Source organism: Lithobates pipiens, unplaced genomic scaffold (assembly GCF_037356315.1).
Source record: "Lithobates pipiens isolate NorthernLeopardFrog02 unplaced genomic scaffold, aLitPip1_a1.2 Scaffold_8, whole genome shotgun sequence".
NCBI classification, from domain to species: Eukaryota; Metazoa; Chordata; class Amphibia; order Anura; family Ranidae; genus Lithobates; species Lithobates pipiens.
In genome coordinates this window covers 345,665,924-345,680,150 of record NW_027507903.1, presented here as the reverse complement: position 1 = coordinate 345,680,150, position 14,227 = coordinate 345,665,924, and the positions used below count along the sequence as shown (strand labels likewise).

Genomic DNA, 14,227 nt, shown 5'->3' with positions numbered 1-14,227 from the left:
ACATGTTTTAAAATTGCGCACAACCGTGCAGCGGCAACAAACTACATACATTTTTAAAAGCCTTTACAGGTTACCACTTTAGATTTACAGAGGATGTCTACTACTAAAATGACTGCCCTCGATCTGACCTTCGCGGTGATACCTCACATGCATGGTGCGATTACTGTTTACATATGACATGAGACCAACGCTTGCATTCGCCTTTGCGCGCAAGCACGGGGGGGACAGGGGTGCAATTTTTATTGTTATCACAGGGAATGTAAATCCCCTATGATAGAAATAGGTATTTATTTCCACTTTTATTTGTACCTGTAAAGGTTTGGGTTTCTGAAAATGAAATTACATCTTTGGAAACCCTGTAAAGTATATTTTTTGGCACAGAAATGTTACTTTGAATTGTAGATTTTGCACGGGATTGTAGATTTCACGCAGGAAAAGTTGGTGCTTTTCTATTTGTTTTTTCATTTTATTTTTATTTGAATGCACAGCGTCTAACAGTATGTATTATAAATAAGCGATCAAGAAGTTTACACAGTAGGATATCCTTTACATTTCTTATTTTCTGCACTTTTTTCACTTTTTGCATCATATGCACCCATGGTATACACACCCCTCAAGTATCTAGAGATTGCAAATTACCTCTTAATAAGAGCAGCGCCATATCTATCCTTCCTTTTTTTCACGACCCTGTAAAGTGTGCCCTATGACTGTGCAGTGCTGTACCCTACTGTAATACTCGACTAATGTGTGGTAGCATTGGAAACATTCATCGATGCAGAGACCAGGTTGGTTAGGACAGGGGGGACAATAAAAGCGGGTGTCACATCTTTATCTCCGTTTCCTACAGACACAACATCTTTTTTGGGATGTTCTTTGGCCTGGGATACCACGGAGGACTTCTGGAAAGTGCCTCCCATGCAGCCGGCTCCCTGCATTTGCATTTTGAAGTCTCTTCCTGGAATTTAATTAAGGATCTAGTTTGTCCTGACGCTTTGTATAGCACATTAGCGTTCAGCAGAGCCAATTGAAATGGGTATACAGACACTTTTTTTGTACCAGCGTCTGGCCTTACGGGCAGTTGGGTATGGTGCCAACAACTGGTCGTTGAAGTCCATCCCCCCATATTAAGGTTGTATTCGTGCACACAGAGGAGCTTCTCAACAACAGTCGCCATTTGAATTTGGACAGTAGTATCTGCGTGAAGGGAGGATAGAACGAAAACATTCCAGTTATCCCTCCACTTCCACATACGACAATTCCATGATCAAACAAGTGACTAAAAAGTGCCACGTTTGTGTATTAATTGTCCATATAAAAGTGGTACCCCTTTCCAAATAAAGGTGACACCATGTCCCAAACAATCTTACCGCTGCTCCCTATGTAGTCTGGGCAGTTCTCGGGCTCCATGTAACTGCTTGCTTGGCTAAGATACTGTTTGAAAGACAAGCAGCCAGAAAATTTTATAAGGGACTCATCATCGCAGACAACTTGATGAGGAGTAAACAAGGCTGCAAACTGTTGGTTGAAGTGGTTGACGAGGGGCTGAATTTTGTGGAGGCGATCGTATTCGGGGTCACCCCGAGAACTACAGAGTTCATGGTCATTAAAATGCATGGACCATAAGGTCTGCTTGTATTGCGTCCTGGCCATGAAAGCAGAGAACACAGGCATATGGTGAATTGGGTTAGTGGACCAATAAGACCGCAACTCACTTTTTTTAACCACTTCTGGACCAGCCACCTCAGTTTTTCTGCGGCAGGTTGGCTCGGCTGGGCAAATTGCCATTACCTTACGCCTATTTTCCTTTGGCCACTAGGTTGTCCATGCCCGCAACGTGTGGCCAAAGCCGATGCGAGTGCCCGGCTGGCGCGATGACCACCGGGCACCAGTGATCGCTCGTAACAGAGTGAGAACCAGGATCTGTGTGTAAACACACAAATCTCGGTTCTTTCAGGGGAGTAGAGACAGATTGTGTGTTCATACTAAGTATGAACACTGATCTCTCTCTCTACCTAGATAGTTCCATCCCCCCTACAACTAGAACACAGTGAGGGAACATAATCACCCCCCACCCTTATCACCCCTAGTGTTAACCCCTTCCCTAGCAGTGACATTTATACAGTAATCATTGATCGCTGTATAATTGTCAAAGGTCTCAAAAGGTGTCCAATTTGTCCGCCGCAATATCGCAGTCTCGATAAAAATCGCAGATCGGCACCATTACTAGTAGAAAAAAAAAAGAATAAAAATGCCATAAATCTATCGCCTATTATGTAGATGCTATAACTTTTGCGCAAACCAATCAATATATGCTTATTACAATTATGTTTACCAAAAATATGTAGAAGAATACATATCGGCCTAAACTGAGGAAAATGTAAATTTTTTTGAAAAAAAAAATGTGGGATATTTATTATAGCAAAAAGTAAAATATTGTGTTTTTTTTTCAAAATTGTCACTTCTTTTGTTCATAGAGCAAAAATAAAAACCACAGAGGTAATCGAATACCACCAAAAGAAAGCTCTATTTGTAGGAAAAAAAGGATGTCAACTTTGTTTGGGTACAACGTCGCACGACCACGCAATTCTCAAAGTGACGCAGTGTCATATCTCAAAAAATGGCCTGGCCATTGAGTAGCCAAATTTTCTGGGGCTGTAGTAGTTAACTATGCCCATGAGGAGGGATATGTCTTAAATTCGGAAACCATAATAGGTTTCCAATCTCTGGCAAGGGTCAACTGGGGATTAGCGGCGATGAATTGACCAGCATACAAATTGATTTGGTCCACAATAGATCTATAGAGATCTTTCTGTGAAAAACAGCGAATAAAAATCAAGTGACGTATCCACCTGAATTCCACCTGAATTCTGGGTTGGCCAGTGAATGGGGGAAGTACGGGTGCTGCAGAAGTGGTGGGCTCCCAATTAGGATTGGCAAATGCAGCGGGAAGGACACTATGGGCTAAAGGGGGTTAAACCTTTATTCAGTAATATATGGAAGGTACCTTGACGCTATAAAAACCTGGCGGTGACAGTAACTAGCGTGACCCGTGACACTAAATACAGTGATCAGATCTGTACACTATATTCGTGGCACTGGTGACAGGGGATGAAGGGGTTAACTGGGGGCAACCAAGGGGTTAAAACTTTATTAGGGGGTTTAGGAGGGTACCCTAAACCCATCTGTGCCTACTACTAACTGCCCTAGCGCTGATTAGTGTCAAAAGTGACACCAATGCAGTGTTCAGGGATAAATCTAAAAACTGCACAGTGACAGGGAGTGAAGGGGTTAACTGGGGGCGATCCGGGAGGGGAGGGTGAAAAGTGTGCCAATCAGCAGGTCCAGGCCAGAAATCATTGGGTTGGACCTGAAGACTGATCAGTTCTGTAATGAAACAGCTACGGCGATTCGTTTAGCAGTGCCATTCTGCCGCCGTCAAAAGGTTAAGCAGCATTCTATAGCAGACAACTTTATTCTTTCTCTATCCTGAAACCAGATAGCTCTGATATGGAGATCTACTTAGGGAGAGCTGGCCCATCACACTTACTTTATTAACAGGTTGTAGCCTCCTATCCCGTTTAAACCTTTCAGGGTCAGGCCCTGTGCTCCATTTTGTACACTCAGTTGGCCAGACAATTTTTGCAATTTTTCCTTTGCTTTTTTATTTTTCACTTATAGCTTTCAGAGTTTGTAAAAGACCCCTTAAACCATATATTTTCTGAAAGCACATGACCAGTAGAATAAAAAGAAGGTGCTACTGATTTTTAAGGTCTCACGATATTTGTTTGATAAATGTTTATCAAATCAATATTTTTGCTAAAATCCACTAAAATCATTATTTGCAGCTAAAAACACAGTACATTTTACAAAATTCCTACTATATATAAAAGCTTAACCTGTATTGAGTTAATAAATAACAAATATTTGTAACTTTTAAATTGCCCCTTTTTGCGAAATGGTGAAAATTGAAGACGCAAAAGTGTAAATATCCAAATTTCTCTAAAAATCTGAAGGTTATCACTGTTCCCTTACAGCTTTCAGAATTTGTGAAAGACTTCCAAAACCATATATTTTCTGAAAGCATATGACCTCTGAAATAAAAAGAAGGTACTACAGATTTTTTTTCAGGCCACACAGTATTTGCACAAATGTTTATGAAAACAATATTTACACTAAAAATGCACTAAAACCATTATTGGCTAAAAACACAGCAAATTTTACAAAATTCCTGCTAAATCCCAACTAAATATAAAATTTTAACATGTATGGAGTTAATAAATAGCAAAAAAATGTAATTTTTACATTGCACCTTTTAACAAAATGGTAAAAATTCAGACATACGCAAAAAATGTAAATATCCAAATGTCTCTATATAAAATACACTTAAACCATTATTAGCAGTTAAAAACTTAAAATTTTATAAACTTCCTGCTAAATATAAAAGCATATCCTGTGTTGAGTTAATAAATAGCAAATATTTGTACATTTTAAATTGCACCTCTTTGCAAAATGGTGAAAATTGAACGTACCCAAAAATTTCTCAAAAAATCATTTTTCACTTACAGCTTTCAGAGTTTGTAAAGGACCCCCCCAAACCATATATTTTATGGAAGCATATGACCTCTGAAATAAAAAGAAGGTGCTGCTGATTTTTTAGACCCTGCGGTATTTGCGCAAATATTTGTCAAAACAAGATTTTTGCGAAAAATACAAAAACCATTATTAGCAGATAAAAACACAGCTAATTTTACAAAATTCCTGCTAAATTCCAACTAAATATAAAAGCTTAACCTGTATGAAGGTAATAAATATTTGTAATTTTTACATTTCTTTCTTGGAAAATGTTTAAAATTTAATGTATGCAAAAAATGTAAATATCCAAATGTTTCATTTTTCCCTTACAGCAATCAGAATTTTTGAAAGCATAAGACCAGTAGAATAAAAATAAGCGCAATTGTATCAAATCACAAAAAAAAAAAAAAAACACTAAAATCCTTACTTGCACACATAAACATAATATAACTTACGTAATTCCTGCTAAATTTCTACAAATGCATGGAGGCCCATGTTTACCTGCACGAGGATACACATGTATTCTGTGCATCCCTGTGTAGGCACTCCTATCCATGTCAGATGGGACTGCCTGCACAGGAATGCACGGAACACCTGTCCATTCCCGTGCAGCTGCTGTGTCCCAATTTGCATGGGTATGTATGGAAAACACCTGTGCATCCCTCTGCAGCTAAACAAGGCCCTGTAGTGGTATGCCCTGCGTGAACAATGCCTTAGACCTAGTTTAGACTTACGTTGGGGGGGGGGGGGGAGCATGCAGTTGTAGCGCACTTGTTAAAAATGGGATTAAAACAGGTGGTAAGGAGGCATCGTGTCACTCCCTCACTGCCTGTAAGTAGCCTCTGGAAGGTAGCCTTGGGCTTTAGAGGCAAATTTACCCTTGGATCCCTTTCACACCAGCTGTCCTATCAGGTCTACCTGTCAGTTTTTCAGGCGGACTTGATCAGACCCTCCAGTCTCCCCTATGGAGCAGCGCATGTCAGCGGTGACATGTCTGTTAACATCCGCCGCTATCCGATCCTGCCTTCAAACAGACAGATGGAAGTCCTATTTTTCATTTGTCTGACGGATTGGATGAAAATACAGGCGGTCTGTTTTTACCCGATCGCCCCATAGAGGGTGGTGGGACTGTGTCCATCTCTGCTCTGCAGAGCGGAGATGGACCTGTCATCCGCGGGAGATTAGCAGGCTGATCCCCTGCTGAACAAGTGGATCCCGTCCCATGGGGGTGCCTGTGTGAAAGGGGTCCTGCTATGATTTATCTATTTTTCTCTTCTTATTTTTTTTTTCACTTTATTTTTATTTTTTCACTTTTTTGTTTTTTTAATTGGGAGAGGGGGTGTATTTGAAGAGACATCAGGGGTCTAAACAAACCTTGGCCACCTGCAGGCACTTCTGTTTGCTTTCCAAAGTTAAGATTTGCTAGGTAATCTACTGCTGCATACAGGAGGTGCAGCTGGAGAATGCTGCCAGCTAATGCCATAACATGCAAATTAGTGTATATTATCTGCTTTTCTAAAAAAAAAATTGATGTGCTTGAACGTATTGCAGTGGCTGAGGAAGACTATGTTTTGACTAGGTGTTGGCAGTATGCTTGGGAGGGACATTTAATTTTTATTAGTATGGGCTTTACTAGTGTGCTGCAAAGGTTGCAATGGTAGTACCTGAGTGAGCAATGTTTGGGAAGCACTGCTGTGTAAGAAAGGCGAGTATACGTGATCTTATAAGCAAAATCAAAGTTTGAAGTTGAATGTTTGTTGTGCAGGTTCTGGCATCTCTTATTATCCGTCTGGCACTAGCAGAAACATTTTGTCTGAACTGTGGAATACTTGCCCTGGATGAACCTACAACAAACCTGGATCGTGAAAACATTGAATCTCTTGCACATGCATTGGTTGAGTAAGTACCAAAAAATGAATTCTCTGCTAATTCTAAGGGCCAGTGCAGGCAGGAGTCACATTAGGTACATCTCATTGCCTGGCACAGGAGTACATTTTTAATAGCCTCCTTTATTCGTGCACACTGTGGGATTGATTTACTAAAATTGGGGAGTGCAAAATGTTGTGCGGCTCTGCATAGAAGCAGCTGCCGGTGTTTTTTTTTTTTTTTTTTTTTTTAAGCTTAATTGAACAAGCTGACATTAGAAGCTGATTTGCTACCATGCACAGCTGCACCAGAATTTGCACTCTCCAGTTTTAGTAAATTAACCCCAATGCATGTTACAGCTGCTGTGAAGAAGGTGCATTTGATTGATACCTTAATCCTAAATGATTACGTCTTTAAGGATGTCAGATGACTGGAGATGAGTTACCTCTGCCTCGCAAGGTTTGTAGCCCGTTTGAACAAAACCTGAATCTTTTTAAGCTAAGATAAAGTTTTTTTGTATTATTTGATTTAAAAATAAATTTGTGACAAATGTGGTTATGTAAGTCACAGTAAATGGTGAATTTTGCTTTTGCAATGTTATTCGTAACACATGTTAGATTTCTGTATAGAATGTTTATCTGAGAGCATGACTTTTTATATATTTTTTTTTTTTTCACAATTACTTTTTGTGTTAAAGACAACCGAGCGATTGTGGCTTACGCATACATTTGCAAATGTGTGCAGACTAAACCCCTGTTTTTAACGCATACAGTTAGACAGGTTATTTGGTTGTCTGTGGGCTGGTGGTAAGTAAAGCTTGTTTTTTTTTCCTCGGTTTATCCTTGGGTTTGTTTGTATCTACAACCCAGCGATTCCCTTGCCATAAAATTGTATTAGTCCACTGATCAGTTTTACTTTTGTGAGACTGAAATTCTAGAAAGTAGATTTAAAGCATAACTTCACTTTAGTTGAGGAAAAACACATTCCCCTTGTACACTACAAGGATTTTAACAAAGTTTGTTGTAGAGGCATTTTTTTATTGAATAAAATCCCTGTGTGTTGTCTGTATCCATGTGGGAAAGTGAGTCTAATGGGAGTGGTTTCATAATTATCAACCAGCTGTACATCTGCAGGGCTCTAATGAGAAAATTGTCAGGGTCTGCATCCCTTTAGATGTGATTTCCTATTGGCAGTATCAGACTAAAAGGGACGTTTTTGTTGCAGGGGATGCCTGAAATCTGACTTGTATCTTAGGGCAGTCTTCTGGAAAAATTGGTGAGGCAATCACACAAGCAGGAAATTATGTTTCTGGAGGGTGTTCTGCACACATTCTATGTATAGAACACCTCCAGGTAGCCATATTGCATTGTATTTTCAGAAAATTACAGCGCTGCAGTTTGAAAAGGAAAGATAATTTTTAATAATAATCAATTACAATATACACTTTTTGCAATTTTTATTACCAAAAATATGTAGAAGAATACATATTGCCATAAACTGAGGAAAAAAATTGCTTATTTTTTTTTTAAAAAAGGGTCTATTTATTACAGGTAAAAGCACAACATATTGTGTGTTTTTTTTTTTTTTTAAATGTCGCTTTTTTTGTTTATAGCGCAAAAAATAAAAAAGAGATACAGAGATGATCAAATACCACCAAAAGAAAGCTTTATTTGTGGGGAAAAACGGGTGTCAATTTTATTTTGGTACAGAGCCACACGACCACGCAATTGTCAGTCAAATTGACGCAGTTCCGTATCGCAAAAAATAGCCTCGTCATTGAGCAGCCAATTCTTCTGGTGCTGAAGTGGTTAAGACAACAGGTGTAGTGGTCCGTAGCGGTGGTGTTTAGCCAGTGATTGTTCACAATCTATCCTATGCATGGATTGATTAGTGTACAATCCACTTTGGGACGCAGCAATATATGTATTGCACCAATTAATATTTATTTTGAAAATGTATTGGGTTTTAACCACTTGCCTACTGGGCACTTAAACCCCCTTCCTGCCCAGACCAACTTTCAGCTTTCGGTGTTCTCACATTTTGAATGACAATTACTGAGTCATGCAACACTGTACCCAAATGAATTTTTTGTCCTTTTTTTCCCCACAAATAGAGCTTTCTTTTGGTGGTATTTGATCACCTCTGGGGTTTTTATTTTGTGCGCTATAAATGAAAAAAGACCGATTTTTTTTAAAAAAGCCGCATATTTCTTTGCTTCTGTGACAAAATTGTGCAAATTATTAATTGTTCTTCATAAATTTTGGCCACAATTTATACTGCTACATATCTTTGGTAAAAATAACCCAAATTAGTGGATATTATTTGGTCTTTGTGAAAGTTAGAGCGTATACAAGCTGTGGTGCGAATCATACAAAATTGATCACATCTGATGTACTGGTGGCCTATCTCGCTTCTTGTGACCCGAACAAGCCAGGAAAGTACAAATACCCCCCAAATGACCCCTTTTTGGAAAGTAGACATTCCAAGGTATTTAGTAAGAGGAATGGTGAGCTTTTTGATGTTGTCATTTTTTTCCCACACTTCTTTGCAAAATTAAGATTTTTTTATTTTTTTCCACAAAATTGTCATTGTAATAGGTTCTTTTTCTCACATGGCATGTGTATACCACAAATGACACCCCCAAAAAAATTCTGCTACTCCTCCTGAGTATTACAATACCACATGTGTGGGACTTTTTCACAGCCTGGCCACATAGAGAGGCCGAACATGCAGAGAGCACCATCACGTGTTCTAGGAGCATAAATTACACATCTAACTTTTTGACTACCTATTACACTTTTGAAGGCCCTGGAGCACCAGGACAATGACACGTGACACTGATGACAGATGGCACTGATATGTGGTAATGATGACACGTGGCACTGATGACCGATGGCACTAATATGTGGCACTGATGACCGATGGCACTAATATGTGGCACTGATGACACATACGTGGCACTGATGACAGATGGCACTAATATGTGGCACTGATGACACATACGTGGCACTGATGACAGATGGCACTAATACGTGGCACTGATTGCATATGGCACTAATACGTGGCACTGATTGCAGATGGCACTAATACGTGGCACCGATGATGCATGACACTGATGACAGATGGCACTGATAAGTGGCATTGACACGTGACACTGACAGGTGGCACTGATGGCAAATGGCACTGATACGTGGCACTGATGACAGATGGCACTAATATGTGGCACTGATGACACATGGCACTTATACGTGGCACTGACAGATGGCACTGGGGACAAATAGCACAGACAACAGGTGGCACTGGGGACAGATAGCACTAACAGGTGGCACTGGGGCGGATGGCACTTTTCTTTAACTTTTTTTTTTCACTTACGGCCGCTGCAGCCGTTCATCTCTCCCTTCTCACACGCTGTCTGTGTGAGGAGGGAGAGCGGCGCTGAGAGATGATCTCATATGTTTACATGATAATTATCTCACATTGGACACGCTGATCACGCTGTAAACAGCCGCTGTGATTGGCCGTTTACAGCGATCTGTGTTTGCCTGTCTCCGGGGGACACGGCAAACACAAAACTTCCCCGATGCACGCCCGCGGTGGCGCGCATTGCGGAAGTAAACATGGGGACGTCCAGGGACGGCCTCCCGGATGAGAGCGTCCGCTCTATAGCCGTCATTCAGCTATAGGGCGGGCGGGAGGCGGTTAATTCATTACAAAACGTACAAAAAAGCCCCACCAATAATCCCAGAATCTGGGTTCAGTACAGTTCAATTAGAATTATCAGTTATCCAGTACTCCAGATGCAGTTCCCAACTCCAAACTATCCTATACCTAGCAGCTAGAAGTGTCTTAACCCCCTTGGGCAAGTATAACAGTGTGAACCAGTGTTCAGCGCTCTATTCCTAAAGCCAAAACTATACTATATACTTTCCCCAGTATAATCAAACAGTTTTATGGTCAGTGTAAATGTGAAAAAACAAAATACATTATAGTCTCTACAACATTGGAACCCTCCTTTAAATCTCACATTTTCCCTTTGTTTATGCGCCCCGAGTTTGGTTAAACTCTCACTAGATATTCTGACCCCTAAAGTGATACTAAACACACCCTGTTTAATTTACATTGACCCCTTCTACTTCTGTATATGTATAATAGCACTGTAATTAGTTTAATAAAATCAAAATAACTTTTTCCTAATCAATATACAGCTGTCACATGACCCAGCTCTTTCCCAGCCCATCTGCAGGGAAGCATAAGCAGGAGGTGCTTCTAGTCACTGCTACTTGTTACATGTTCACAATAAAAAATAAAACCAGCCTTTGGCATACAGAATAAAAAGAAATATCAATAAACTGTTTTAAATTGTCATACAAATATATCTGAAATTAAATCTTTATTATTTTTTGGCAATAACATGGTGTAGGAAGATTTCTGCCAGTCACAAGCCCTCCAGCCTGTGTGTTAGAATAACAGAAAGGTGACGCCTCAATCAATCTACATCTAATATCCCACCCCCTTGTGTTTAGCTGGTTAGTGGGCATGGAGGAGGAGTGTGCAGTCATTTACCACTGTGTATACACACGCATGTGACTCCATAGTCACGTGCACTGCTCAGATGTGATAGGAAGGAAACGCTCAGCATAGAAACTCACTAAAAACTGAGCGTGTGCAGAGTTGCAGCTGCAAAATTCCTAGCTGAATTGGAGACTTGGGCAGAAGGGGGAGATGCAGAGCAGCAGGATCAATCAGGTTTTTTGCAGAATACAGAAAACAAATCTCATAGTACTGAGTGAGTATGAACAGCGTGTAATACACCATATATTGATAGGTTTTTATGTTGTGGGTTTAGTGACAGTTTAATATATCAGTGGGTCAACTCAGGTTCAATGCAAATATCTTTCTCGCCTCCAGATGTCACCCTCCCTCTCCATGATAGTTCTCAGATATTCCACTGTCCTTGTGGCGCTCACAAAGTTTCATGCAAAAAAGAACAAAAATACTGCATCCATAATGTAGCATGTCATATTAACCAGTATAATACAAAATCAAATTATGCTTATATTACTTATAGACATGGTGCTCCCAAAATACTTCTACATGTGCTTGTGCAAGCCTAGACCATGACCACCATCATGCTGTAACCCCATTCAGATGGATTCTCACTAGAATATATGAACCCTGGTTTTCATAGTGTCCAAACAGGCTTATAGTGACACAACCACCACTTGCTCACTTCTTGTGCTCCAAACTTGCTCCAAATATTCCAAAGGCCCCTCAGAATACAATTTGAATTGCCAGTATTGCCAGCTGATGATCCTCCCCTCCTGGTAGGAAACTGCCTTTGGATATTAAAGAAGTGTGTCCTCATGAATTATAGTGCCCATTCATAAAAGACCACACACAGTGTGATACCTCCAATAAAATCATATATTCATAAATAATGCCATCAATTTTTCCTCAGGTGAAAATATGCCAGCAAATCACAAAGTGCTTCACTTCACCAAAGAATGGACATACATTCACCAATTTAATCTACCAATCTCAAAACATTCATATGCTGCAAGGACTATAATGTGTGACTTTTCACATTTACACGGAATAGAAGACTATTTGATTATATCAAGGAAAGTGTTTATAATACAGTTTTGGCTTTAGGAATAGTGTGCTGATTTCAGGTTTACTCGGCACCATTCAGGACAGTCAACATGGAATCATTTTGCCAAAAAAGTGCCCACTGAGGTTTTCCAGACAATGATCCATGTCTAAATCAGATATGTTACTTATATGCCATAGGCTACCACAAGATGTAATATCAGAGATGAAATTTTAATAAATCCAGATAATCTTTACATAAATTGTCTTCCTGTGCCACTTGTGTCATTGTAACCAATGCTCCATTATTGGTAGAAAGTGCAGACAGCCAGCAGTGCCATATCATGTCAATTATTTTTTTTGGCCAACCCCCATTAAAATATGTGGCCTTATAAAATGGTAGTGCTGAATTAACCAGTCCCTTCCAAAAAGTCAAGGAGAGGGCAATTGATTTCTTCCAGTTTAATCGAATCGCCTAAACATGCATAGATCAAAAGAATACGAAATAATGTTTTGTGCGCTGTTATGGAGGCTAATTGTTCCATCAGCACAAGTAAACAAACAGATAGAAATACAAAGTGCAGCGCTAGAGTACAACTCCACATCGAATTATACACAATGTGATAGAATTAAAGTGAGGAAAAATAATAAACAATAAAAATATGAAATAAAATAGCAGTGACAAAGTCCCAATAAATAGGAATGTCCACTGATATCAAATCAAATCCAGAGGGTCTGGTCTTCCAACATCCAAAACACGTTCAATCCTGTATCAGACTGCTATAACGTATTCGACAGAAGATGGGTACTCTTACCATGTATGGTGGACACATCTACCCTATGGCAATGCGTCTTACGAGCTTGAAACGGCTATGATAGCCATGGCCCCTGGGCATCCAGCAGGATGTTAACCCCCTCCAAATGGATCCAATCTTTGTCCATTACCCTCAGAGGTCCACAATTCCAAATTACAGAAGAATTGACCGCCTGGGAATCGAATATGTAGGGCTTGGTCATGGATGATTCAGCACAAGCCAAAGCATAAAAAAGAAAAACGCATGGAGGTGCTCCACATTGTGTAAGTCAACCAATGATGGTTTATTGTAAAAAATGGTATTACAAGCGTTTCAAAACCACAAAACGTCTGGTAATATAAGTAAAACATCACGTGATAAATGTAAAAGAAAAAGCAATATGGGGAGCAGAAATATGCTTTCCCTATGCGTTTTGACCGCAGTCATCTACTGGGGCATAACCTGACCCCCCCCCCCCCCAGCACATTGCTACTATATATAGACCAAACAATTACTGTGGCAGATTGAGACACCCAAGGGACAAGCCCCCCCCCCCCCGCGCATGGCCGACCCGGAAGTGAATCAAAATGCCATTATTAGCAACATTAAACAAAGTTCAGAAGAGCTTTTACCATTACAAAATGTAGTATACACTGAACATTAATTATGCAAAAATGGACAACCCAGAATCTGCTCCTTACACCCAGGATATAACAGTCACTCCTTATCCCAATAATGGAACGCAAGCATGGACAAAATGTCCGTTGTTTGCGTTCCACCGCTCAGACCGGAAACAGGAAGTAGGCAGACCATCCTCTTCCTGTGCCCGTCACACCCCAATATGAGCCCCAAAAAAGAAGAAAAAGCCACCCTACAAAAGTACACAGTCACCGCCCCAATGATCCCACACTGTCCACCACTCAGGCCGTTGTGCGGGCGTGCAGCAACCAAGCCGCCCCACCCACGCTCCAAGCCTCAATTGCAAAACCAGAAGTGATGGAAACGTCACTTCCGGGCGCATATGGTGCGTGGAGAGCACATCCACAATCCCTCCCCTTCCACACAAGATGGAACGCGGAAGTGACGAAAACGTCACTTCCGCTCAAAAGCACAGGATGTTTACATCGGAAGTCTGTATTGGCTCCCAAATGTAAACAAAAACATTAACGGGGCATATACCAAATCAGTTGCCTTAAAAATATAGGTCAGAGTGTCCTCTACCACGGCACCAGTGTTTTCAAAAGTACTAAAACCATAATTCTCATATTAGGCAGAACGGCTATTTGCATCCAAAATAAAGCCGGTCTGCACCACAAGAGTGTCATTAAGGGACGAAATAAAGGACATTGCAGGAAAAATGCTCCCAACAGTAAATTTCTGCATAAAATTAGGCCTATCCATAGTAA

At 40.3% G+C, this 14,227-nt stretch overlaps 1 protein-coding gene across 1 annotated transcript in view; it reads left to right on the top strand.

Annotated features, from left to right (window-relative positions):
• RAD50 (RAD50 double strand break repair protein) overlaps window positions 1-14,227 on the top strand; it is a 471,242-nt gene that overhangs the window by 430,184 nt on the left and 26,831 nt on the right. The window contains exon 25 of the mRNA XM_077473261.1: window positions 6,338-6,471. Within this exon, the coding sequence (XP_077329387.1) occupies window positions 6,338-6,471 (134 nt within the window). The remainder of the gene's footprint in view (window positions 1-6,337; window positions 6,472-14,227) is intronic.